The sequence below is a fragment of the Callithrix jacchus genome, chromosome 6 (assembly GCF_049354715.1).
Source record: "Callithrix jacchus isolate 240 chromosome 6, calJac240_pri, whole genome shotgun sequence".
Lineage (NCBI taxonomy): Eukaryota > Metazoa > Chordata > Mammalia > Primates > Cebidae > Callithrix > Callithrix jacchus.
Genome location: NC_133507.1, coordinates 132,232,198 through 132,259,541, shown reverse-complemented (window position 1 = coordinate 132,259,541; position 27,344 = coordinate 132,232,198). Strand labels below are relative to the sequence as shown.

The following is a 27,344-nucleotide window of genomic DNA, read 5'->3' as shown; positions in this document are numbered from 1 at the left end:
TGAAATGGCACTAGAATGTACTATCTATTCTTTTCCTTGCTCCAATTTTCACCTTAATCGGATCCATACCTTCTTTTACAGAAACGACTTGGTAATCTCACATAACCTGTGTCCTCACAATCTAAGTTTCTAGAATTAATTTTTTTCTTTTTATCCAGGGGACTAACAGCATGCCCATGTTGTCTTTCATTTATAGTAGTAGGAAGTTCATGTTTAACTTTCTTTCAAAGATGGCTTCAGAAGGCTATGTACAAGGCACAATGCAACTTCAGGACCAATGTAGTCTTATTATGATGCAGTGATTTCAACCTACCACCTTGAGTAAGATTATCCAGTTATTTCTCCACATAGAAGAAGAATAAAGGCTTGGAAAAACATTACTCACCCTCCCAGGCCAGTATTAAAAACCACTTCACCAGCAACAGAGGATGGATGCCCAAAGGAGTAACCTTTCATCTTAGTTCCATCTTCCAGGACAATGTGTGCTGTCTGTGCCTGAAAACACAGTTACATGAATCTTAGCAGAATTCGCAATACAAAAACACACAAAAATATTCCAAAGGTAAGATACACAAATATATTATATAAAGGCACAGAATATTTAATGAAACTGTGCTGCACATATTTGCAGTTGCTTTCCTATTGCTTGTCACTTTTCTTCAAATATATGGCTCTTGTAACTGGCAGGTGTTTTGTTTTGTTTTCTTGAAAGAGGAACTGAAGCATGCAGATACATTGCCTATCCTAAGTTTACTTGTAGAGTTGTTGACAAGCCAGAAATACTTCAATTTAGCTGATATGTTATGTGTCTATCTTTTCCTCTTTAACATTCCCTAGCTTTGCTCAAGAATAGCTTTAAGGAAAGTTCACGAGTTTGCAAAAGCATTGTGAATTGCACTGTATAGCTCATCATCACTGAAATTTAGAAGGAATTGTCAAGATTATAGATCAAATTGTGTTTGCCAGAGCTTTTGTGTTTGATGGAATTGTCCCAAGGGTTGCCCTCTCCATGCCAGAATTATGTTCATGAGGAAACTCAAACTTTATCACTCTCTTAATACTAACACAAAAGCAAGCACTGTAGAACATTCTGGAAGTATATTGTATTTTGCATTTCATTAGAGTTAGTTATATCCATGTCTAATTCCTTCTCTATACTATGACATTCAGAATTAGATGACTTTGCCATACTAATCCTTGAGCCAGCATCTACCAAATTCTTAGCTAAGAAGAGGGATAATTGGAGAAACATAAGAAGAAGACACTCCTTATAAATACTCTAAAGTCCTTTGCTGAAACCATTTAAATCTAACTCTCAATTTCCATAAAATTCAGAGGAGAGAGAAATGTTTTCAACTACACTTTGGGAGGCAAAATATAGACTCTCTAAGAAACTCTATGGGACAAACCAATTAGAACATAGTTTTAAAAAATTAAACTATAAGGAAAAACATATCTGCAATAATTGAGGAAATTTCAATAATAAATTGATATTTTATTATATTAAGTATAATTTTTTAAGATTGATCCTCTTAGAATTGTAGTTATATTTGTAAGTCATTGCCTTTTAAAAGATATATACTGTAATAGTCAAGGATAAAATAGTGTGATATCTGAGACTAGCTTCAAAGTAATCAAGAGTTGGGGGGATGGATAGGGATACAGATGAAAGAAGTTTGACTTGAATTTCTTGAAGTGAGGAAGATCATTGTGCTATTCTTTCTGCAAGGTTTGAGTGTAGTCATTAGAGACAAAAACATACTAATTCTTTATTTTACTTCCCTTACAGTTTTAGGACTGAGGCCAAAGTGCCTAATCCTTTTGAATCTTGCCACCCCACCTCTACTCCCATTACACATATGCATACACATACACACACATACACACACACACATACACACACATACACACACATACACACACACACACACACACGCAAACTTTAGTAGGCAGCAGGAGCTCCATAAATGATTTCTAAATCTTTGTTTCTGTGCTCCTCTTGCTTTGTAACATGCACTCAACTTTTCAAATGTTAAAATGAAGAAAGCCTGTTATTTTTCTATAACAATTCTCCCTGTAAACATAAGATGCCTCTTTTAGATCCAAAACACCCATCATTAGAATAGTTGTATTCTTCAACGTAAAGTAAGGTCTTATTACCTTTAAACCAACATACTATGTTCCTACATCTTGTTTATATGTGAGTGTGCATACATGTTAACTTACATTTACAAGCAAAACTATGTTAGTGTTTTCCATTAAAATTGATAGGATATGTTTAAGATATTCCTCTCAACAGGTAATTTTATTAGTTTTTTTTTTAAATCAGAGGTACCGTATATGAATTTCAAGTTTGTATTTTTGAGAAAGATTGAACAGTGTGCTGTCGTGCACATTTTATGTGTGTTTGTATATGTGCGAGTGAGCATATTCATGTGTTCCTGGGCAAGACTAACCAAAAGAATTTTGTCCCTTATTTGGCTTATCAAATTTTCTTTGAATTAGTTTTATCCATCTCCTTTTGCCAAGTATTTGAAATCTCAAATTTGACACTTTAAATAGTTGGAGTTTGTCTTCATTAATTAATAAATTTATTTATTTATTATGAATGATAATCAGACTTCTGTGGAAGAGATGGTCTTAACACACAAGTCTGAATTCTGCTTCTGTATCCAGAAAACCAACTTTGCATGTTACATCTCATAACATGCTTTTCTGATTCTAAATTTTGTTCTAATTTGCCAATTTTTGTCTAATTACAATTCAAGACAGAAGTTTAAGATTTCAGGAAGTAAGAGTGATAGTGTATTTTTGAAGGTTAATATAAGCTATTCAAATCTCTGCTAATGGGTCTGAATACAAGTGTGTTTATTAGGAAAAGTCCCCAGTAACTCTGATGTGTTTTATTAGGTGAAACCTTTGGTCTAAGAAATGAAAATTTGCCATTGAAAAATATTTTCTACTGGAAATATTGTTTTTTGTTCTTGAGGAAATCATTTGAAACTTACATCTTTTACCAAATGAAAGGAAAAAGAAAAAATTAGATAATATGTGACTAAAACAACTGTATTTAGTTGGCTAAATTTGGGTGTAAACTGTAAATTTCAATTATTTTCTATATATCAGTTTATCTATGCTACTCTGAGCCACGCTTGCTTAAAATATTACCTTTGTTTATATTTTTATTTTGCTTTGCTCTATTCTCTTATCCTCTGAGAACTTCCAATTATCTCATATATGGTTTAGACACTATCTAATAATTTTAAAGAAAGGTAAAAATTAACATAAGCAAACTAACATTTGTGAGCCTATTCCTACAATTCTGTTTCATATTTTTCTTGCTCCCTTCATGAAACTAGTTTTCTATTTTGTTTTCCATCTCTATATTTGAAGAGTTTGCTATTGCCTGAAATAGTCCTTGAGATTGTGTTCAATGTCTTGCTGCTTTAATTATATTTTTGGTTCTTTTGGCAGTTTTTATAGATCTTCCAATCCTCTTTCCAACTGCACAATATATTGTTACAAGATATTTGTTTATTGCCTAAAGTACTCTTTATATTCCTCTTAACTATACTGGCCTCTGATGAATTTAAAATGATGAATGCCAATTGACTTATCTGTGAATTGATGGACGAACTCTGAACAAAAAGCTATTATTTGGAATCCTTTCTTCTAACTAACAGTTCCCCAAATGCTATTTCATTCCGAGTAGAATAAAAGAGATCACCTTGTTACCATCATAAGATATTTTAGTAGCCTCAGTCCTAGTTGGCAGAGGTCCACAGGCTAGGAATTACATTACAACGTTAAATTACAATTTAAGTGCTTACTGCTAGAGCACTTCATACTTTGATAGGGGAAAATATAAAAGAAACCTTAGTGAAAAGAAGTGTGTACTCTTGTGGAATGTCAGGAAAAGTAACCAAAGAATTATATAAATGTGAGTTCCATAAAATAAAGGACCCTATTATGACATGATCCCTATGTGTTTAATAAAAGTGTATATGCCAATAAGACCATTTAGACATTCAAGTCTTAGACACTGAACTCCTAACCAGGTGTCAAACACCTTGCTAGGCTCTGTAGATAAATGCATGAATGTCCCCAGACTCCTCATTTAGTATAAGGGCATGGATTATAAAATAGAGAAAACTTCAATAAGAATGTCACTGAGGCATCACTGAAATATATGGAAATACAAAGATAAACACTTTTCCCTTGAGAGATTAAGCTTTAACAAAGTAATTTGCCTTTTCTTTTCCACTGATGTTTTAAGCAATAAAAAATAAAAATTTCAATAAAGAAAACTTGTCAAATTTTGACTTTAAAATCCAAAATTTAAAGATTTCTTCATCTTTGCTTAGATGTTATTTTCTCGGAGAGGTCTGCCTTCATGCCATCATTTAAAATTTCAATGTGATCCCAGCCCTCTTTCTCCTTGGTCTGCTCTTTCTTCATTTCACTCATCACCTTTTTACATACTATCTAGTGATTTATTTATTTTCTATTTCATCACGTTAGGAAATGAACTTTATGTGGGCAGACGATCAGGTCTGCTTCATTCACTGGTGTGCCTCCAGCCTAACTCAGTGCCTAGCACAGAGCAGACAAGTAACAAAGCTTCGTTCACACTTTAGTGAAATTACTTTAATCAGATAAATTACATTTAGCAGAATATTGCTAAATGATTAAATAATGAATTTGATAAGAGAGGAAAAGTTAAAATAGAAAAAAAATGCAAGCATATGCTCTCTTACTCCACACCCATCCTCTTATTTCTTTTAATACTGAAATTATTAAACACTTACTTTCTTATCTTACACTGCATATAATTTTTAATCTTAATCACATTTCAAATTCTTAATTTACTTGTCTTATTTTCAGTGGAACTGTTAACTAAAGTGTAGATCTCTAATGCAACATTTTCCAGAAGTGGTTACTCTTACGAATATTTTAAAACCTGGAATATTAAGTTTCTTGGAGTCTCAATCTCTCTCCCTTTGGCAAATTTTCCTAGTATATCTTGGGGTTACAACTTTCAAATCACATCTGGTCCTACAGGCTAGTTACTCAAATAATATTCCGATTAAAAACAATTCTACCTCATCACATAGTATCTAATAATAATGGCTATAACAAATAAATAGTCACCTATTTGCTTTTAGAATTAACTTCACACTACATGAAATCGTGTGACCACCCAAGACAAAAATTCCATCATCGCCTACTATTGTCTCCCAATTGTTCTGCCTGCCTCCAGTCCCTCCCTACTTCTACCCATCCTATGCAGTGTAGTTAAGGCTTTCTTACACATTAATTGGATAACACTAATCCCCAGATTCCTCAATTTGTATGAAAAGTCCTCTCATCTGTCCTGCTGTCTATATATGGAATTCCATAGATTCCCCACCTTTCTATGTCAATTTTTTGTGCATGAATGTCTTTCTTGTTGCCTTTTTACATCCTGGTAATTCTTCCCAGTACCTATGGTATGTACTAAGTCAGAACTAATCACTGATATTCTCGTGCTTCCACTGACTTCCCTTGATGTATACTGTTGTGTATTGCCTTTTAATTGCTAAAGGTATTCATCTGCCATACTAGATTCTAACTTCTCAGTGTTACATTTAGAAAGCACAATGCCTAATTCAATGTTGTATCCCCACTGAAGTAGCCCACTGTTGTCCATAGAGTAATATTCTCACTATGCAGCTCGTGAATGCATAGAACTGTAGTTCATTATGTGATATTAGCATGCTACAATGCTGACATTATGATGTTTTCAGAATTATTCTTTGATGCTCACTGACTTTGGCTATTTTTTAATTTTCATCTTCTCCTCTTGAATGCAAAGACAAATATTTCACATAGGTATAGTTCATGCTAAAAGGCAAAAGATGAAAGTGATGAATGAGTTAAGGCTGGCAATACTGCCCAAAAAGTACCCTTAGGCTTTCACATACCAGTCAGGTGTCATATAAGTAATGTCTTCAGAAGAAGACCCTAAAAGGTAATTTCTAAATGTCATTCTTTAGGTTTCCTCATAAATTGCTTCTGTAATTAATACTAATAATTATCTATGTTACGTAGAAATCGAATCTTCCATCACTAGGGAAAAGCATAAAGCTGCATTCAATATATATAACCCAAGCATTCTCTTTTTCTTCCTTTACTTTTTATCTAAAATGCTTGCCAAATTTTACTGTATGTCAGCAGTAAATTTGTTTGTTTTAATTCAGTGATGTGGTCTCATGCTTATAATATTACATTTCTATACCAAATCCCCAATTATGTTATAACTAATAATTAGCCAATTTTCTCCCTCTATTAAAAAAACTGAGGCTACTATATTATTGTTTTTGTTGTTGAGATGTATATATAATCCTGGTACATCTTTGATATTTAATAAGTGTTGGTATAATTTTGGAAATAGTAACTAAAGATAATGTATACTTTAAACTTTCTCTAGTGTGAGTTCCAATGTTAAAGTAACCCCTTAAAAAACTGTAATACTCGTATTTGAATAAGGTAACGTGTTAATGTTTCTTAAGCATGCCTGGTAGAAGTAGACTGACCTGTCATTATCCTATTTCTACCTTTTGCTATTACTTTAATTATAAGCTATTAAAACAGAAACTGGGTTGCATATATACTTATCTATGTTTATTAAAGTGTATATGCAGTTGTACAAATAAATTGAGAATTTGGATTTGAAAAATCTATAGTGTTTTAAGAAAGGTATCTTACTTCAAGTAAAATTATGACGCAATGTTGGAAAAGTAGGATTTGGGAGCATGCTGTGTCACTGAGAACTCTATTCTGATCAACCCCCTGTGACATTCTTAATAATAGCTAACATGAATGTACTAGCACTATCTTTAAAGCCATTAGTGGGTTTTCTCCACCAAAGAAAAAAATAATGTAGGTGATATTGAAATCTCCATTTTACACTTGAGCTAACTGAGCCTCAGAGAAGTAAAGATCATTCCACTAGCAATTGAGGAGCAGCAGTTTCTGAACCCAATCAGTTTGACTTATAACCTCTTTTTCTTTTTCTAAGCTTACTTTTATTTCTACTTTCCAATTTCTTAAGTGAGGATAAAATTAATTTAAGTATGAACTCCATTTAAGTTTATTTATAAGAGCTTTAATTCAAAATTGCCATGGATAAGCCACAACAGGCCCAGGTCAACAAAGAACTACCTGTCTATAAATCTGTAAATTGTCAGAGGGAAATGTCAAGTCATTTATTACATCCCATAATATGAAGAGAACCAGCAGGTTTTGAGAACAATTTAAAAAAAAAAAAAAAAAAAAAAAAAAAAAAAAAAAGCTTGAGTTCTCAAGCTTTGAAGATTGTTAGAACCCTAGGTGCAGTGATGAATAAAGAGATCTACCACTCAGTTCCCCCATTTTTTCCCCAGTGATGGAGGATTCAATTTCTAGGTAGCATAGATAATTTTAATATTAATAATGGAGTGACTTGCTGCCCTACTGTAAGGAGTGAGGTCAGCAAACCATCTCCTGCTTCAAATTTTTCAGAGTTTATCTCAGCTGCAGAGGGCTACATTGTCCCATGACATTCCTGGAATACCCCATGGCCAGTGACTGAGTCAGTCCCAGATAGAAAGCCTCAGGCCCAGTCCAGAGAAGTCTGGGGACAACAGCTTCCTGTCCAGTTCTCCAAAGCTTTATCAAAATTACATTGCAGTTCAGTTCTATGCCCAGTTCTACTTCATGAAGCTTCATAAAGATTGATCCCTAATAGATAGCATGCTCCCCAAACATCATCTAAGCATTTGTTTATAGAGAACCTAACTCATGCTAGGCACCTAAGCCAAATGATCAGTCAAAGTCTTTAAGCCAAAGTTAATGTTACCTCCAAGTTGACTGATGTTCAAGAGTGGAGCCCACATGTGAACATTCACTTTATTTGGACAACTAAGCACAAGTTTAGCATGCAACTGCCTAAAATAAAATTCATAAAGAGATTTTTCCGTACTTTCTAAAAAATCTCATGATTGACTTTGAACCAATGTTCAAACTGTGTCTGCAATTAATAACATTATTTCCACCTCTTTGAAATTATGTTTGTAGGTTTTCTTCTCCTACCACCCATGTAATTATATTCATAAAACATGTAAAAACATACCCTGAAGAAATAGGCCAAGGATTGTAGAAAATATAGATATCAAGAAAAAGCCCTAAAGGCCAGTTTCCACTAACAGTTTGGCATTTATTAGTCTGAAGCCTACAGATATTGTGAATCCAGGAGCCAATCAGGTATAAAATAAATAGTGAAAAATTATATTCTCTTGTTACTTAATATGAATTTAAAGATTAAAGATTAAATTACTAGTCTCTATGGCCTAATAATACTAAATATTTCTTTGGTTTGTCAATTTATTGGAGGAAGATTCCTAAGACTATAGATTTTTTCACACACAATATTTAGGACTAAAACTGAATTTTCCTATGTACCTGTAATTGCTTCATGTTTATTCTCATAATCTATAATTTTATTTAGTACCCCCTTTTCTAAATTAAACTGAAATAACAGAAATATCTATATGATCTCAATTCTTATATTACTTTTATTATATATATATTTATGTATTTATTTATTTATTTTAGATGGAATCTCACTCTCGCCCAGGCTAGAGTGCAGTTGCACTATCTCATCTCACTGCAACCTCTGTCTCCCAAGTTCAAGCAATTCTCCTGGTTCAGCCTCCCAAGTAGCTGGGATTACAGGCAGTCACCACCACGCCCAGCTCATTTTGAATTTTTAGGAGAGATGGGGTTTCACCATGTTAACCAGGCTGGTCTTGAACTCCTGACCTCAAGTGATCCACCCACCTTGGCCTCCCAAAGTGCTGGGATTACAGGCATGAGCCATCACACCCAGCCACCCATTCTTATATTACTTTTAAAATGAACATTCTAAACTAACGTTGTCATTCTTAATATTTGTAAAGTCTAAGAATTCTTTCACAAGTTATAAGTAAATTTTAATGAAAATACATTTTTGTGAAGGGGGTTACATATAAGTAGAAATTCCAATTAACTCTCAATGGCTATTTGTTGGTTTATCTGCTATGGATGTTGGTATTACTGTTTCACCATTGTCATTCAATATTTCACTTTTCTAATGATGTTACAAAATAGAATACTGCAAGATGATCTCACATTTCTTTAAACGTCTCATCTCTTTAGGGCTTTTAAATTTTTCTCACAATTAAAATTCATTGTAAGCCTATGTTTATGGGTCTATTTTCATTTCTTAGTAAGATGATTGATTAACTTTATAGGACCACAAATAAATGAATATAGTTTTGCATTTTGATCCTCTCAGTTTGAGATTCAGTTTAAAAGGTTAGATGTTTCAAAGTATTTTCCAGAATAAGAATAATGCAACAGCTATTAATGAGAGTCCACACAGCTACATTCCTTTTGAAAAAGGTTTGAAAATGTATCCCTGGTGCTATGCTACACTGATTTAGAGGGCTTAGTCTTAGGAAGTAACAGTCAAAATTCAAACATAATTTGTAATTTAATCTATAAAAGTTTTTGAAGCAGCCTAGTATTTACCATTACTGTTAGGTTTTCCTTTGCATTCAGTATTATGTTATTAAAAATCACCTACCCATCATTCAGGTATTGTTTCACAACCCGTCAGCTTTCTGAACTAATTTTAAGGATATCGATCCTTTACTTTGAACCAGTTTTCTTTGGATCTTTTATATCAAAATGAAAACAAGTCAAAATGAGACTTTTCTTGCAGCCTAAAATTGCATTAGGCTTTTGTATATGTAGAGCTTACAGGACTATATAAGGAAGAAACATATTGAAACTGAAAACAGCATGTTTTGTTACAAACACATGACAATATTTTGGTTGAAATGGAAGAAATATGTTAACTATAAACAGCATTGCCCTAAAGTGTTCTATTTATAGAATTGCTGACAGCCATATAAAGTGATAATCCTTACTTATTCATTGATTTAAACAACCTAGTCTCAAAATGCGACAAAAAAAGAAAAGGAAAGAAAAAAACAAATTTGTGTGGTATTGCGATAATGTTCAGTATGTAACTGGGCTCTTGAGTAAGAAATAAAGTAACAGAAGAAATGACTTAGAACATTCTGAAGCCAGGTTAAGCAACAACCATGGCATCAGATATATAAGAACAATAACAAAACTTCAAATTAAAAACATCCATCTGTTGTTTGAAGCCTAATTAAAATTCTAACCAGATTTGCTAATGTGTATTTTGTTTTACATACAAAAATAGACAACCATGTGTCCTTGTTTTAACAGCAGCACTTACATATCCGTGAAATGGGAAGAACAGAAATGCTTCTTCTCCTGGATATGAGACTCCACCACTAAAATGTTCTGGATGTAAAGCCTTAAGCTAATTCAGCAAGAGATTCCATAAAAGGTTTGGAAAAAAAGAGTCAACAATCCCCTTAGGCCAGTAGTAAAAATGAAAATAATTTACTCTGGGATTGCTGTATTACTGTTGAATCATTTATTTATGTAAATTACTTGTACCTCAGACAAAGTAGAGGCCCCACATGGTTTTTTTTTTCATTTTCACCAAGGCCTAAAGCTATGTAACATACTTGATTTCTGCCTTACTTGATGTTTCTTAGCTATTAATTCACCTTGGTACTCATCCTCTTAATAAGTAAATCTGAACTAAGTGTTGGAAAGTAGAAAGCCTAAAGCCAGAATTTATTTCAGATAATCATTGTGTAGATAATATGGTAAAAAGTTAAAATCTAGTAAATGAAATCTTATTTTTTATTCTTAGAGTTACACTATTAATATATGGATATTTGAAATTTAGAATTACAGCACAATTTGTCTTTAAAATATTTAATGAGACTTCTCTGCAGTTCAAGGCCTAACACTTCAAAATTTGGAAGTACTTAACAGCAGTAATCAATTAGGCCTTACCACATTCTGAGTTAATAGTCTTACAACATTCTAAGTTAATATTAAGTCATTGGCCTTTGGTTAAACATAAGCCAGTGTTAGGGGGACAATATCACAAGGTTAATTTACTTGAGTACTTTCATGTTCTGAACATTTATAAACAGAAGATTCAGATTCATGAGTTATTTTTATTCTAATGAGGTTTCTCATTATAAATAAAATACAGCATTTATAAAAATTTTCTTACAAAGTATGTTCATAAAGTGTAGGCTTATTAATATGCCCTTACTGAGCATCTGCTATGTGGCAAGTTGTTCAGAAACCTGGAGGAACATACATATCATAAGCTAATTTTTACTGTATGGTGACAAATTAAAATGGCCTTATATTTTATTCTGCATTATTGAAGAAACTTAAGAAAATTCTATAATAATGTAGCAACCTATTGATTCAATTATGAGAACTTCATATTAGTCAATTACCTCCCTATGAAATTTAAAAGATCAATGTACAGCATTTAACAAGTTAAAGAAAATAAAAAAGAAACATATTTTTATAAGTTAAACTCATTTAGATCACATGAAGAAAATCAAATGGAAGCTAAAGATCACCAGGGCTGAGGAGCCTAAGACCCACTTTGACCTTGGCCCAAGAAGTCTTCTTCGGGCCTCCATCATTGCAAATGCCCTAAGAAGTACAAGTCACATCAATGGCAGTCAGCGTAGCATAGCGAACCCCTCCTGAAGCCTTGAAGTGAATGCTAGCATGACCATTGGATGAGAGAGATTGAAAATTTTCTATAGCACCCCTCAATCTTTGGAACAAGTTGGAAATATGAAGAAAATCTAATAGAGATGTAAAGGCAGAGGAATCATCTCCATTTCCATAGCGTAAGACCTAATGTCGCCTCTAGATCACCAGAAAGTATGGCTAACCATGAGCAAACTGGAATAAAGGAGAGGAAAGCACAGGTCAAGATTAGTGCTAGTCCCTTATGCAGTTCTACAGCCAGAATGCTTAGCTTCTGACCCAGAGCTGGGACTGGAGTATATTGATTGATGTGCTTAGGATCTAACACGTAGAGGTACATAATGACATGAACAGTGACAGCCTTCTTAAATTTTGCATCCCAGGTACCTCACTCACTTCACCTAGTCTCGGATGTTTGACCTATAGTTTTTTTCAAGGGTTTTATGTCAAGAAGCTCATAATGTCAATGCATTGTTGGTAAAAAAATAAATGAGTATATATTTTAGAAAATTGAGGATATAAAAATGGATAAAATAAAAATGTTCAAAAGAAAGGCCATCTCCCAATTGGAGAAATATTGCAAGCCAAAAATATGTAAAGTTGTCCATCAGGCAAATGAATTCTGCAACAGCTCATTTGGGACTGGAACACAATTACTATTTCAAAAATGTAGATTGCATGGATGAAATCCAGTCCTAAAATGTGTCTATATACAGTAAAAGTCTAATAAAATAGTTATTCTTAAAAGTGTGTGATAACCCTATCCCCACTCCTACGTCTAGTATGTACAGAGGCTCCAATATAATAATGAATTTTATTTCCTTTGGATGTCTTTAAAGCTATTACAATATAAGTAAATGATTCTAATTGTAGGAGTTTTTATAGTTGCCAATTTCTAATCAAATGACAATAGCTCCTCAAGACGGAACTAAACAGATACTTCTATATCAAAATCAGAATATAAAATCTTACAAAATGAATGCCTTTCAAAAGAAATAATGACTCCCAGGGCTCATTCATATCTGAAGTATCAGAGACAACACTTGGATTGCTAGGTTCCCAGCTTAATTATAACACAGGTCAGCATTGTTCAAAAATGAGTAGATTAATGTTAGAAGCGGCACTTGCTGAACACTTTTCTATTCATAGGGAACTTAACCTTTACAATTTAATACCCTTGATTTCCAAATTCATTTGCAAGTAAAAATAAAACTATTTAGTCTTGGTGACTTTCCAGAACTTGTGAACTCAGAATTCTTAAGTCTGCAAGTTTCTTGAAATCAGAGAATATCCTCTTATTATCCACTTATTTCTATTTTTCATTCTTCCTGTATACTCCCATGGTAGAGTTTGTATGTTTATTAAAGAATAAATGAATGAATGAATGAAATAGGTTATTATGGTGTCTATTCTGCCTTTTGGAATTAAGTTTGCCATGCTGAAAAAAAGATTTTTTGCCTCGTTTTCTTTGAGTCTGATTTATTATAAAAAATATCTTCTTAGAGATATTTAATATTAATGTAAAGGTGAAAGAATCATTATTATAAATATTTGAGAATTCTTTGTCAAATATCTTGTCATTGCAACAACTTGCAGTCCATAGAAAACATAAGGACTCTTTGATCTAACCCTCTAAGTCCTTCTACTATAATGTATAGAATGGAATTTAAAAAAATGCCTAGTTTTTGCTTTAAAGTGTTTAATGGTTTAAATTTAAAACTTTAAAGATTTTTAAGAATTGTTCATGTGTAACAATCATATAATCCTTTGAGTAAATCAGTCATCATTTCCACTATAAAGATGACAAAACTTAGGTTCAGAGAATATGTGACTTGACCAAGATCAGAGCATTAGGAAATGCTTAGCAGGGGTTAGAATCCAGATTTTTTGTGCCCCATCCAGGGTATTTCTCACTTACTGTTACAACCTGCTGAATGTAATAATGAGCACTGAAGATTTTCAATACTAATGGAAAAAGATAATAGTCTCTAAAACTTTAGTACTTTATATTTGTTGATCATTTAAACCTTTGATATCAACTTTCTTTAAAATATAGAGCACCTTGAAATTCTTTCCTCTTTCCTGTAAGTAAAATATAACTGTGTCGATTGGCAAGGCACTCTATAAATATTAGCCACAGACAAATACCCAGAGAAGGGCCACATAAAATTATAAGTGCGTCATTGCTGTTGCCAAAACCACCCTCTCTGTCATCAAAGAGAGAGGAAAAGCAGCCTCTAAATACGTTGAAAAAGCAACCCAATTTACAGGGCAATGATTATAAATGTGACCACAGGGTGTCTTTCACAATCCATTTACCATCTATAACTAGACATAGTGCTACTAACCTTTAAAGTGACTCTTCTCGGTGCCCTTCACTGGCTGTTATGTAACTACATCCTAATGATTTTAACTATCTTTAAAATATGATCTAAAAATAGTACATCTAAAAATAGTAAATTCTGATATATTTTTCTAAGACAGTTGAGTTTTTAAAGTGAAGGGAGGAAGAAAAGTAGGTAGAGGACTATTTCAAAATAAGTGAGTAATAACACAAGTCCCCTTGTGCTGCTCTATGGAATTTTAATTCACTGTTGTGAAGTTCCAGAGCTTCTATTTTTTGTGCTTGGCATTCCTCCAAAACTCTGGCCAGTAATGATTGAGTGTGAGTAATGGCTTTTACACCAAGAAATGATGGCTTAGTCCTCCTACAAATTTGTCATTCTTAGCTGTGCATTGTGACAGACCCTTGAAACAGATCTGTCACCATGAGCTAGAACTGCTTTCACAGTAATCCATCCACATAATTAGACCATTTTGTTGTGGTTGTGATCATGGTGGTGATTGTATGAAGCACTCATGGTGATCTTGGAGAACTGGCTTCTAATTTCAATCATATCTATGCCATTTTAAGTAAATACTCACTCAATTTTGCTGTATCTGGTAACTGATGAAGATGCACCTATCCTTACCTACGTATCTACTGTCTCACAGAGTGAGAAGATATTTCAAATCACCCAACTTTGATATATTAGGTGGCACATATAATCATAGGTGATAAAACTTTCATTACTACTGATTTTCTCTGAGAGCATACATGAGTCCTCTTGAGGTATTACTAACAATAAATTCTAGTTGCTATGTCTTTGATGATAGTAGAGAGTATTCTCCTTTCCCACTTTTTTGCTATAATTAAACTAAATTCAAGAAAATGTCTATAACTAGACATAATGCACTAATCTTTAGTGACTGTTCTCAGTCCCCTTCACTGGCTGTTATGTAACTATATCCTAATGATTTTAACTATCTTTAAAACATGATCTCCATCTAAAAAGAGTAAATTCAGATATATTTGAATATGTGACTATGTAAAAGACATTTTCTTTTCCAGTTTTTTTAATTTAAAATGGTAATATCCTATACTCCTGTTAGAATCTTCTCAATGTTAAAGACTCAAGTTGTTACAGTACTAAGGTTACTATATGTATTCTCTCCTTTCTTCTGGGAGCTTGAGTTCGTTTCTCTCTCATTCTCCCTCCCATCCCTTACCCTTCTCCCCTCCCCTTGTGTCTCCATATCTCTTCCTTACTTTTTACGCTCATTCCTTTTCCATTCCTATCCCTGGAGGCCACAAGAATCTATGAGTATTGCTTGGCCTTGCAGGTGTCAGGACAAAACCCCACTGAATCCTGACTTGAGCAACTGAAGCAACAGAAGCTTAGTCAACTCAGTGAGCAAGCAGAGTATACGCAGAACACTCTAAGCTATGAGATCCTATTTTGACATCAACAGACAGAAGTTTTGTTTTGTTTTTCTTTTTCAAATTTTATAGCTTTTACTACTAAAGAAGCAATATATCTAAAGCTAATATGATTTCTTAAACTTATATAACTAAATATTATTTTCATTGGCAACGTTCCTATGGAGTAATTTCAGGCTTCTCTGATAATGAAAGTCTTCATAAAGTTGTAGGAAGGAGCAGAGGTTCCTACATGAATTTCATAATTCAATGCTGGAGTAGGAAGAAGGGTAATTAATGTGTCTTTCTTGGGCATGCCCTCTCAGTTATAGATACCTGTGAAAGGGCAGAATTATCAGCTACTATCGGCCTCTATGTATTACTCTGCAAAATGAAAATAATAAATTTGGCCTGTCCAAAAAACAGCCAGAAGGAAAAGGAAAAAGCTAAAGCAGTGTCTACATGATGACCTGCAAATATCAAAACTACATATTTTCTAATTATATTTTAAATATGTTTAAAATGATATTTCAAAAGACAACTTTTTAGCAAGCCCTGTTTACAGAACAGAGCTTAACGCACTGAATACCATAATGCACCTCACACACACATGAGCAGCTCCATTTTGAAAATCCAAACTATAAACAACAGCATCTAGGCATAGAACGCTATCTATGGATGAAAAGATGTTTCTTTCCCAAGCAGTGTACTTACATTTTACATGTTCACAGGAATTGTCATGATTCTTTATGTTGGGTAAAAATTACTGTCATTTTACTCACAGAAGATAAAAATTAGCATTTGCTAAATTGGTAGGTTCCATAGTAAAGCAAATATTAATAAATCAGCGCTTCAGAGCTACATTCAAAATTGTATTTGCTTTGTAAGGAACACATTGGCTTCAGTGCTAAACTACACCCCATACTATTTTACCAGAAACAAGAAATATGGGTATTACCTTGACAGAAAGAAGCCTGATGCCAGGTCTTGAAAATTTCCATTTTTGGGGTGCAGTCACATTGGTAAGGCCAAAACCAGTCTTCAGTGTCCTCACCACTTTGCAAGCTGTCAAAATCCTCGTCATTTTGAAGATGATTTGTGACTAAAAGTAAATGAAATTACATATATTTTATGAGATTTTGTGATAAGACTTTTTAATTAATGTAAAAGAAATCTGGGAGGGGGTGCAGTCAGTGTTTAAGGCTGACTGCTCAGCGATCTTTGAATTTCCATTCATTCTGCCATTAAATGTCTTCAGCCACAGCTCCTCCTTCTCTGAACCCCTCCTCCTGAGGTAATGTCCAGAGATGTTCCATGGGCATGTAACACAAATTGCAACACACCAAATACTACCTTCTCCTGCTAAAATATTGCCAGGTTTGTAGAAAACCAGCTATCCATCAGAGGAATTGCTTATGCAGCTGAATGGAATGACTGGACATCGTGAACAACCTTAGGAACATCACTTATCTTAAAGTGTAGCAACTTTCCAAGTTACTGAGGATCACAGGCTTTTGCTTGTGTCACATGTGATACCTAATATGCCTCAAAAAAGATTTTGAATTCCCAAAGAAACCTGAACCCTTGCTATTTTCTGCTGAGGTAAAAAGATATGATGCATATGTACAATTTTCTCCACAAATATGCACTAAATCATCTACATTATGTTTTGGGCTAATAGAGTAGTGTATTACTTTCTTACTATGGCATCATTCCATGTTTCAAAGTTAAAGCAATCAGTAATATCAAGTAAAACACAACTAAAGCAAAGTTGTTGCATTGTTCTGTGTTTCAAAGTTAAGGCAATCAGTAACATTAAGTAAAATTTGCAAAATCTTCATGAAACAATGACCAACACTGATTTTAATATAAGCACTATTCCTAAGTCAAGTTTTTTTAGTTATTAAAATGTTATATATAAAACTTTCAAAACTTCAGCATTCATGTTTCAACATGAATAAAAGTGATTTGCCTAACCGTTCAATCTCATGTTTAACCAGGCTGTTAAGGGACCTCACTGGCTGGCAGATGCACTTGCTTAAGTCATGTGACTATGAAGAACTGCATAGAAGTACTGCAGCATTGTTCTCCGATACTCTTGCAAAGAAGGCCAAGGAATAAAGGCAATAGACTCATTTCTAGGACTTTCCATAACAGAAGAGATGACATAAAATGACATAAAGATTGTAAACTTCAATAACATAGAACCAGTGCTACAGTTGGGGTAAGGATTATTTTTAAAAGAGAAACAAAGTTTAATTTAAATCTTCGCTCTTACTCAATGTATTTCACATATAAACACTTTTTGATTTCAAAGTGCTTCATGGCTCTTGGTGATAGAAAGCTAAATAAAATAGTCTCTTATTAATGTATATAAATAATTAATAAAATAACTAGTGTCATGGAAGTTGCTGAAATGCAATGGGAAAATAAAGAAAGATCAAGTTCCTTGTGCATGTTCAGTAATGAAGCATAGACTTATGTTGAGCTGTGTTATATTGAAGGATGCAAGTTCACCAAGTAGATAAAGGGGGAAGAAAACAGAAGGGATGCCATGGCATGAGCAATAAGGTAGAGAAATATTTTTTAAAAGCCTAGATACGGGGTACAGAATGGGAAAATGAACAGGTATTATATCATGGGAGGCTTTGTGTGTCTTAAAATGGTCACCCTTCTTCCATAAATAGTCTTCATGGTAGTCATGGAAGTATTTTGAACAAGAAATAAAGGCAAAATTTGTGTTAAAGATCATTGAAAAATGAATTGGGGGAGATGAAAATAGTGAAAGGAAAACTCCCAACCTAAAGAACTGAGGACTGAGAAGCATGAGAAGCAGTACTTACTGGCTTAGTCCAACGCCAGTTTACACCTTGATCTCACCTCTTGTCTTTTTGTTTGTGAGTGTGTGTGTGTGTGTGTGTGTGTGAGAGAGAGAGAGAGAGAGAGAGAGAGAGAGAGAGAGAGAGACAGAGACAGAGAGACAGAGACAGAGAGATGGAGAGAAAGAGAAAGAGTATGTATGCATAGTGAGGGCTGTCTTTCCTTAATTTAAAAAACGATATAAACTCAATCCTCATTATAAAAGCTTTTTAGGATGCAAAATAAATTTAAATCAGTTATCGTCTCATCGTCCCGAGGTACCCATGCAATGAATACTACAGTATATTTCCTCCCTTCATCACTTATATTTTAATCAAATATGACAGTGGAAGTACTTAGGAGACCAGAACTTGACCAAAGAAAAGACAACATCATCATTTATAATAGTTGACCACAAAGCATGATGAATTAAACATGTTTTTCCAGAGAAATGTCAACAATTCTAGGATAGAATTCTCCTACTCTGAAGTCTAGAGAGAAATGTGGGCATGAGAGTTTTAATGGGCCTTCACTTTTATCAGTAAAGGATCCTGGATGCAGATAATAGTATATGTTTTGTTTTGTTTTTTTTATGGTCCATGTTTTTAGTCATCAGAATGAAGGAGGAGGATGCAGAAAATGTGGTTAAATATTCTGAATTAGAGAGATGGAAAATTTATCCATTGTCATTCCATAATCATCTTGGAGAGTGAAGCAGCCAATAAATAAAATAGTGGCTAGTTTCATATTTGAGTGTTCAGACTAGACTGAAATCTTTAACCAAGCTGTAAAAAAATACATTACATTAGTGAGGGAGTTTACATCAGGACAGATCAAAGGAGCTGAGGCTATAACTATTGGTTGATTGGCAGGGAACGTTAAAGTTAGATATGAAAAAATTTAGTGAAAATATTATACTTTTATGATAGATTTTTTTTCAAAGCATTTTTCTGTTTGGAATGACTTTCTTCTCTGACCATATGTATACAGTCCTCCTTTATATAAGCTGTCTGCACGCAGCTGAGCAGAGTGACAGGAATGAATGAACGTGCACACATCAGGCTGGGGACCCTGTGCACTTGAAACTATATTCTTTGTGAGCCAGGTCATCAAGGGTTTTCTAAATGGATGAGTCAGTCACTGAAAAAAGGAAAACATTTTATATAGATTTAGTCACCTTTGCTATTAATACATTTTTAAAAATAGAAGCATTGAGGCTGTGAAATCTCTCAGAGCACTTTATTTTATGAATTTTTCATTGACATATCTGGTATTGAAAATGTTAAAATATCAAGTGCAAGGTTGTATTTATTTTGATTTGATATTTAAAGAAATTTGGAAAGACAGAATAATAGAAAACCCACCCCACAAACATAATCTCTTTTAACACTAAAGTATTATTTTCTAGCATTTATGTCAATGCTCAGGACATAGTTTGAAAACTGTCATCAAGTTGCATAATGCTTTTTGGAGGTAATACTATGTGAAAAGTATTTTGATGTTATTACAAAGTTCTTTTAAAATCTTACTTGAAATAGCTACAAAACATTCCATTTTCATTGCTTGCTGCTACAATATGTCAATCTTGCCATCTTTGATTAATATTTGCAGATTTCTCTCCAAAGAGCGTGTACTCACCTACATATCAGTACAATATACGGGTGTCCCTTTAAAAATGTCCTCACCAACATTAGGCATTATCTTTTATTTTATTTGCTCTGCTGCAAAAGATAGCATTTTGCCTTCATTTCTATTTTAAATCACTGGTGAAGTTGAATATTTCACAGTATATTTTTAATTGATACTATTCTTTTATCAACTACTGTTTACATTTTTGTTCCCATTAATTCGTTTATATTAATCATTATGAAAACATCTTTAAAGGAAACATAAAGAAACACTGACAGCCTATGTATGTACTGATTTCCAGTATCCTCTTCATTTAGACAGGCCACTGACATAAGCAAGGGATGAGCTGCTACAGATTGAAAAAAAATTAGAATGGGATGTCTTAGAAAATAAAGGCCTCAGGGTTTGAAATGAAGAAAAAATAAGGGTGTTAGTAATTCCTTCTTCAAAGGTACAGAGACTGCCAACTGCCCTCTTGAAGTGTGTCTTTCTAAGTAATGAATCAGAAATAACTCTAAGAAGTTGGTGCATCTATCAAAAAGTCTCTAACACAGCAAGCATGCAAGAGATTCTTCCGGAAAAATGACTGAATGAATGGATTCCTGTGTGCTTAATTCCTGCCTGATCAGTGATAATTATTTAAGCAAGAACAAATAAAATTATGTCAGTTAAGAATGAAAGGAAATAAGAATGCTTAGGAGTCATGAAAAAATTGCAATCAGTAATTCTATAACATCTATTTTTGAAGAGATAAATTAAAGAAAGGAGTAAGGTGTGACTGAAGATCAAACAAATTCAGAGTAAAAGGAGGTACAATAACTCCCTAGAGTTCTACTGTTTTGTGTTTAACTAGGAATGTGTGAAAATAGAATGTAAAAAGTAGAAGTAATTAGATTCAGTTCTATGATTTTTATTAGCCTAAGGATCATAACAAGGAATACATTCACAAGTAAAGATATGGATGAAGAAGGCATCTCTGAAGGAAAGTGTTGTAGATTGTACCCACATGAAACGCACACACTTTCTCCTATCACAGAAACTGGGACAAGCTGGTAGGAGGATTCCTCAAAGTTTGTCCAGGAAGAAGACTTAAAGTTATTTGAAAACTTTCCAATATGTCAAGGATTGATAATGACAATAGACAGATATCAGGTTGTTAGATGGTGGGGGGTTAAAATAACCAAATGTCCTTGGAAATCCAGTCAAGTAAAACATGTTCATTAAGATCCAATTGGCATTTTGAGGTATAGAAAGTGAGGAACCAATTATGATGAATATGCTTATCAATCTAACATTTGATAACATAAAGTCTGGAGTGATACAAAAGAAGGTGAAAATGAAGCTGGAAAAGAGACCTTGTAAAATTGATTTCACATATTAAAGCTCAAGGCACATGTGATTTATTCCAGAATAACAACAACAAAAAAAACTATCATTCATAAGACCCCATTTACAAACACCTTAAGGAGAACAAGTTAGTACAAGGAGCACATATTTATAAAGAGTGAATCCTGTCATACTAATTTCTTCTTTTAAAAGACACTACTACCAGACCAAGCAGACGTGTTAGATGTTAATTCAAGAGTATGGGAGACTTTGTATGCCTTAAAATGGTCAGCCCTCATACACAAATAGTGTTCATGGTAGTCATGGAAGCATTCTGAACAAGAAATAAAGGCAAAATTTATTGGAGTGAAATCTATATCTATATATTCTAGGAGTATATATTCTAGGCCAATGTTATGTGCATACACTTTTGCTAGAGAATGTATATAAATGAGTTATTGCAAATGTAAAAGGACAGAGTGGATTACCCAGTGAATTAGTTAAGCTTCTTCTGTATTTGTGAAATGAAAAGAACAATGGGAAATGCCTTAGAAAGTTGATTCAGAATTCAGTGACTTTTGAAAATTGAAGACATGCCAAACACAAAGTGCAACCAAAGGGAGATCACATGTAAGTTAGTCCAACAAGAGAAAGAAAAACAAGCTGTAAGTAAAAGAAAGTTGTAGAGGATTGATTTATATGGAAATGAGCCAAAAAGCATATGTAGCAATTATAAAACCTAGCAAGAGGCCCAAAGTTCGTCATTAAAGCTGTAATTTAAAAATCCAAATATAGAAGGCAGAACTTAGAGTGGAATTTAAGAAAAGAAACTCAAAGTTTACTTAAAAAGCTAAATATTGAATAAAGATTCTAAAAATGGAATTTTGACCATGAGCTATTAAATTGAAAATCATGTCACATAGGAGTCCTAGGCAGTCTTTCAACCTTCCTAAAAATAAAAAATATATATATATTCTTGGGTAATGAATAAGAAAGACCCTACAATAGAAGTTAAAACATTGTAAGTTATAACAACAAAATATTAGCATATTATCTGCATCTATATAGAGAGATATATAAATATATATACCACTTGCTATTATGCCAGTAAGTGAAAATAGGTATTTAAATAAATCTGTCTGATTGGCTCCAGTGATGATAAGTATAATCCTTCCTGAAAATTGAGGTACTTGCCACTTGTTGATCCCTTGAGCCAGGCATTGGTATGCCTTTCTTGCTAATTTTAGAAGCAATCCAAGAAATAAGCTAATGCTATCCCTATTTTATAGATAATAATGATGAGTCTCTGAGAATTAAGTAGCTTGTCCAAGATCACACAGCTAGCAAGTTGCAAAGCCAAGACCAGAAATCAAGTCTTAGCCAATGTCCATCCTCTTGGAGCATGTCAGTTATATCTGGAGAAAACAGGGGCAACAGCTTGGATTGAACTGGAAAAGAATGACCTGGTTACGATTCAATTTGATAGGAAGAATACATGAGTGTGGAGATAGCTAAGGATGCTTAGTAATATTTACATTTCCTGAAAACCAGTAAAACATAACTTCAGTAAAAATCGAACAATGAGACAGAAGAAAGTAACCACAACTTCTCTGATTTATTATGTTTTAAATTAAATTAGAAATGATATGGTAATATGGAAATAAAGCTATTAATTTTTCAGTAATTCACCTAATAATAAAACTAATTCACCTGGGAGCCACGTTTCTAGCTGGCAGACTGATTCAGGTGAACCTACCTAAAATAGCAAAGGATATCTTATATTTTTCTATCTTACATCTTATTGCTTGAAGTTATATATTTCCAGAACCATGGAATCTGGGTAATTCCATGTCATTAAATGTTTATGATTGTTCGGAAGTGAAATCTAGGATTGCTAAAGGAATAATCAATTCAGGAATAATGTATTGAGTATTTTCTATGTATCAGACACTGTATATCAGGAAATAGGATTACTTTCTGCTGAAAGACTTTTTGTAGAAAATTGTAAACCTAGTAAATGTATTGCCTAGATAGTTTTATATAGCTGGATGAAATCTTCAGAATTACTTTCTAATCCCTTTGTTTTATAGTTACAAAAACCAAATATCTAAGTAAGCCAAGATCATCTCATTATTCTTAAGTTCTGAAAAATTACTGTATTTCAAATAGAAATAATTTTGTAAATGATGGAACAACTAGTAAAGAAACTAACAATTACGCAAATCAAACTCAACACTTAATCTCGGCTGAAGCATGTTCTTAAAACTTTGTCTAAATATGCCTACAATATAAATTTTACAAAATAAAATGACTGAATCATTAAGCAATGTTCATTCTAAATAGCAAAATATTTTTAAGAAAAGTTAAAAAAAATCACCAGCCTTCTTTGCACAATTGTTATCATTGCAACAAAACCATCTTCTAACATGCTGAACAGAACAAACAGCTCTGATGGGCTTGTTTTCTTAACTTTTGTCAAGAGTAAACAGAAGATTTTGCAAGATTCTAAAGAGCAACCCTAGCTGTGAGGTATGTGGTTATCTATGACAATCCAGATCATGTGCCAGGACTGTACTGGACCCTCTTTAAATGAAACATATTTGAGGATCACAGAGAAGCATGTTGTGTAACATGTCTTGAAGTTACCGACTCCATGAAGTAAGGGCCAGCAGTTTACATCGGAATGAGGTAGAGAACAGGTCACCTACGCACATTCCTACTCCACCCCCTTTTATAGTAAATTTCGTATATTAAACCTGATTTCTTCCATGGCCTCCTATTTTCAGCAGAATGTGGTTCAGGAAGATGCATTCCACCCTCCTGGAAATCAAACCAGTGCTTTCACAAACGTTAAGTTCCATCTTCCCTAAAACTTCATTGCAATTCCCCAGGAACGGACCACAGAGCTATTTGTTCCTCCAGATTTGTAGATTTCTAAGTTGAGTCAAAGGGCTGGAGTGCCTTTTTTTTATTTTATATAAGCTAAATGTTTTTGGGAGAAGATTAATGATCTGGAGAGGGGAAAAAACAAAAAAGAACAAGAAGGAGATGAAGAAGGGGAGAAAGAAGAGAAAGAAAGAGAGAAGGAAGCCAACCCCAGTCCTTGAATTCTATAAACTAACAACTAGTCAAAAGTGCCTACTTGGATTTCAATATCCGACATGGCTTCGAGTGTTGAAGAATTAAATATCTGATTCTGGTATTGTTTATTTGATGTCATTTACTCTTAACCTGTACTTGCCCTCATCAAGATCATTCTCAGTTGATAGTAAGAAAAATATGTAATGTTGTTGCTAATTTATCCTGCATTAGGGAATTGATTTCAAAAGAGCATTCTTAAACATCTTGTAAACTAAAAGAAACAATGGACTCAGTATGAGGAAGTTTAAAACTATGTTAAGATTTCAAAAATTTGTGTATAAAAATTAATTGCCAGATTAGAAGTTGAGGTCAAGGAGTAATGATAGGAATTTTGTGAAATAATGATTAGACATATTATAAAATGTAAGACAAATGAGAGAAACAAAAGTACACAATAGAAAAAGTATTATTAGTACTATATTAGTTACTCTGAATGGCACAAAATATATAACTTGGAAAAAGAAATTCTTTTCACATTAGAATAATATTTGTGCTAAAAATAACTGCATTCTTCAAATTATTAAATACCTTGACCCAAGAAAAATTTACTTGTCTATATCTGTTTTTCTATAAATTTAAAAGGTTAATTAGAACTTGATTAACTAATCAACATTCTCTTATTATAATGCATATACACTTGCAACAAAGACAGCTGTAGGATTTTCAGGGACCAGGGCTATCACATAGGAATATGAAGGCCCAGTTATAAAATATTGCCAGTCCCAAGAGAAACTAAGGTTTCTCTCAAATATATGTAGGGCTCCAAATTTGCAAATAAAATTGCACATTTTCCATGTATACAGATTCACTGATAAACCTTTAAATAAATGACAAATAAAAATACTTTAAGTAAAAGACTTTTTATTAAACATAATTTTTTTTCTATTCATATGATAAGGTAAAAAGACTTAAAACCTAATAAAAATTATTGATACCTTCAATTAAGGTTCTTTCAGGAATACAGGTTCTTATCAGCATGAAAATCAATACACTTTTGATGATCATCCTGTGAATACTAGACCAAGACTATTGCTATCCACTAGACTATATAATTCTTTCATTTTTGTTCACTGTTAATATACAGAGTAAGAAAAATAAAAAAAATTATTGTGAAGCTAACTCAATATTTGTCTTGATAATATTTTAAACAAATTGAAATATTATAGTAGACTGAAATATGAAACTCAAATATGAAAATAAACTTTTAATAATCCCAAGTTAAATTCTGAATTTTCTGTATTTTCACAAATTGTCTTTGCAGCTAACTCTGCTTAGAAGCCAGAATTAATTTCAATAAAAATCAGTTATTTAAAAGGAAGTGCTTTTTAAAATAATGTTTACTTCTAAATAAAAGTTTATCATGTTAACTAACTAAAAAATTCAAATGGCAGATATATTGATGCACCATTTTTTTAGCTGCTATTTTTGGACCCTGGGATTTATAGGTATGCAAATTTTTCTGTTCAGCTCTTAGGCAAACACAATGGTGTGGGGCAGAGCTAGTAACAGGTGAAGATGGCTCTTCAACACTGGAAGTCCAGCCTGACTGCTGGCAAGGACGAGGGCAATGGAAGCATCCAGTTGTACTATGGTGTTCTTTTACCACCTCAGTGATGGCAGCTGGCTGGAGTCCAAAGGGTCTCAGTACTCCCAATCTCTGACTACTTCTTACTCTTCTTTTCCTTGTTTTGCCCCACACATTTCTCCAAAGAAAATATTTAGGATGTGAAAGAAGTATAGATAAAAAAGGAATCAAAGGAGAAATATGTAATTATAATACAATAAAATATGTAACTGAATCTTCCTGTGGCTTAACACACAGCCAATAGTGCCAAAGATCATAAAACTTCTGTCTGCTAAAGTTTTCTTTTTATTAAATGGCATTGACAGAGAAAAACTATAAGTAATAATTAATTTAAATACACTGCAAATAACTTAGCCAACATAAAATGATGCAACATTTTATCTAATGAAGAAATCTAAAATTAAATATTTGTTAGAACAATGTTATCACAATTTGTCTATATACTATCAATCCTTCAAATCCATATGAAATCATACTGTTTTAGTGAACTTTATGTGTATCGTGTTTGTATCATGCAATTAATATACTATCTGCATATTCTTATTTCACACATTGATATCCTCCTGGTTGAAATCACTAAATAGCTCCACATTGCTTAACTACAGTGCAAAGCTAATAATATAATATATTCATTTTTCCAAAGCTTTAAGCTTTTGTTTGCTTCATTCATGTTGGGTAATCTAAATTAGTATCTTCACTGTCTCTGTTTAATATCAACAAATTAGAAAGAATAACAACCATGACCTCTCATAGTCCATAAGTAATAATTAATTCTTCAGTTCCTTCTATGAACTCTTATTAAAGCTCTTTTCCATGCCAAGCATGGTGCTAGATCGTGAGAATAAAAATAAGACTGGAACACAGACTTGTCCCTCAAAAGCTCCCTTGTGAGAAGCCTTTCAGGTTTACTGTTAGAAGTGGACAAAAACATATATTTTCTACTCTCAAGACTGAACAATAAAAAATAACAAAAAGAATTAAAAATATGAGAAGCTAAAGATTCTAAAGACTCAAACATAACAAGCTAAATTGATATTCCTCTCCAGCAGCTCTCCCAGGATGAAATGTGATCACCTATTAATGCACTACACAAAATAAAAAGCCTCCATGTCATATTTCATATCATAGAAGTTGATCCACACCCTAGGAATCACTTTAGATACAACAATTTCTCAAGTGAACAAAAAGAATCAAGTTTTTTCCCCAGCCAATATTGGCTAAAAGATCTGGTGATCAACACTGAACAAATTAACTAGCCTGAAATGGTGACTACAAAGAGAAGGTACGAATTGTGAAATCTCACATTAACATATTTTTTAAAAACCAAATGCTTTCTAATAACATGTAAAAGATAAAAGCATGATAACATAC

General features: G+C 33.2%; 1 protein-coding gene across 4 annotated transcripts in view; it reads right to left on the bottom strand.

The window, feature by feature from the left end:
• CPS1 (carbamoyl-phosphate synthase 1) overlaps positions 1-27,344 on the bottom strand; it is a 155,751-nt gene that overhangs the window by 105,962 nt on the left and 22,445 nt on the right. For 3 of the 4 annotated variants that reach the window (XM_008999418.6, XM_054257904.2, XM_035305601.3), the window contains exons 2-3: positions 16,392-16,535; positions 386-495 (exon numbers count right to left, since the gene is read on the bottom strand). In XM_008999418.6, the coding sequence (XP_008997666.4) occupies positions 386-495; positions 16,392-16,517 (236 nt within the window). In that variant the 5' untranslated portion in view covers positions 16,518-16,535. Of the gene's footprint in view, positions 1-385; positions 496-16,391; positions 16,657-27,344 lie in introns of those variants that run through there. The other variant, XM_078328425.1, reaches the window with a different exon arrangement.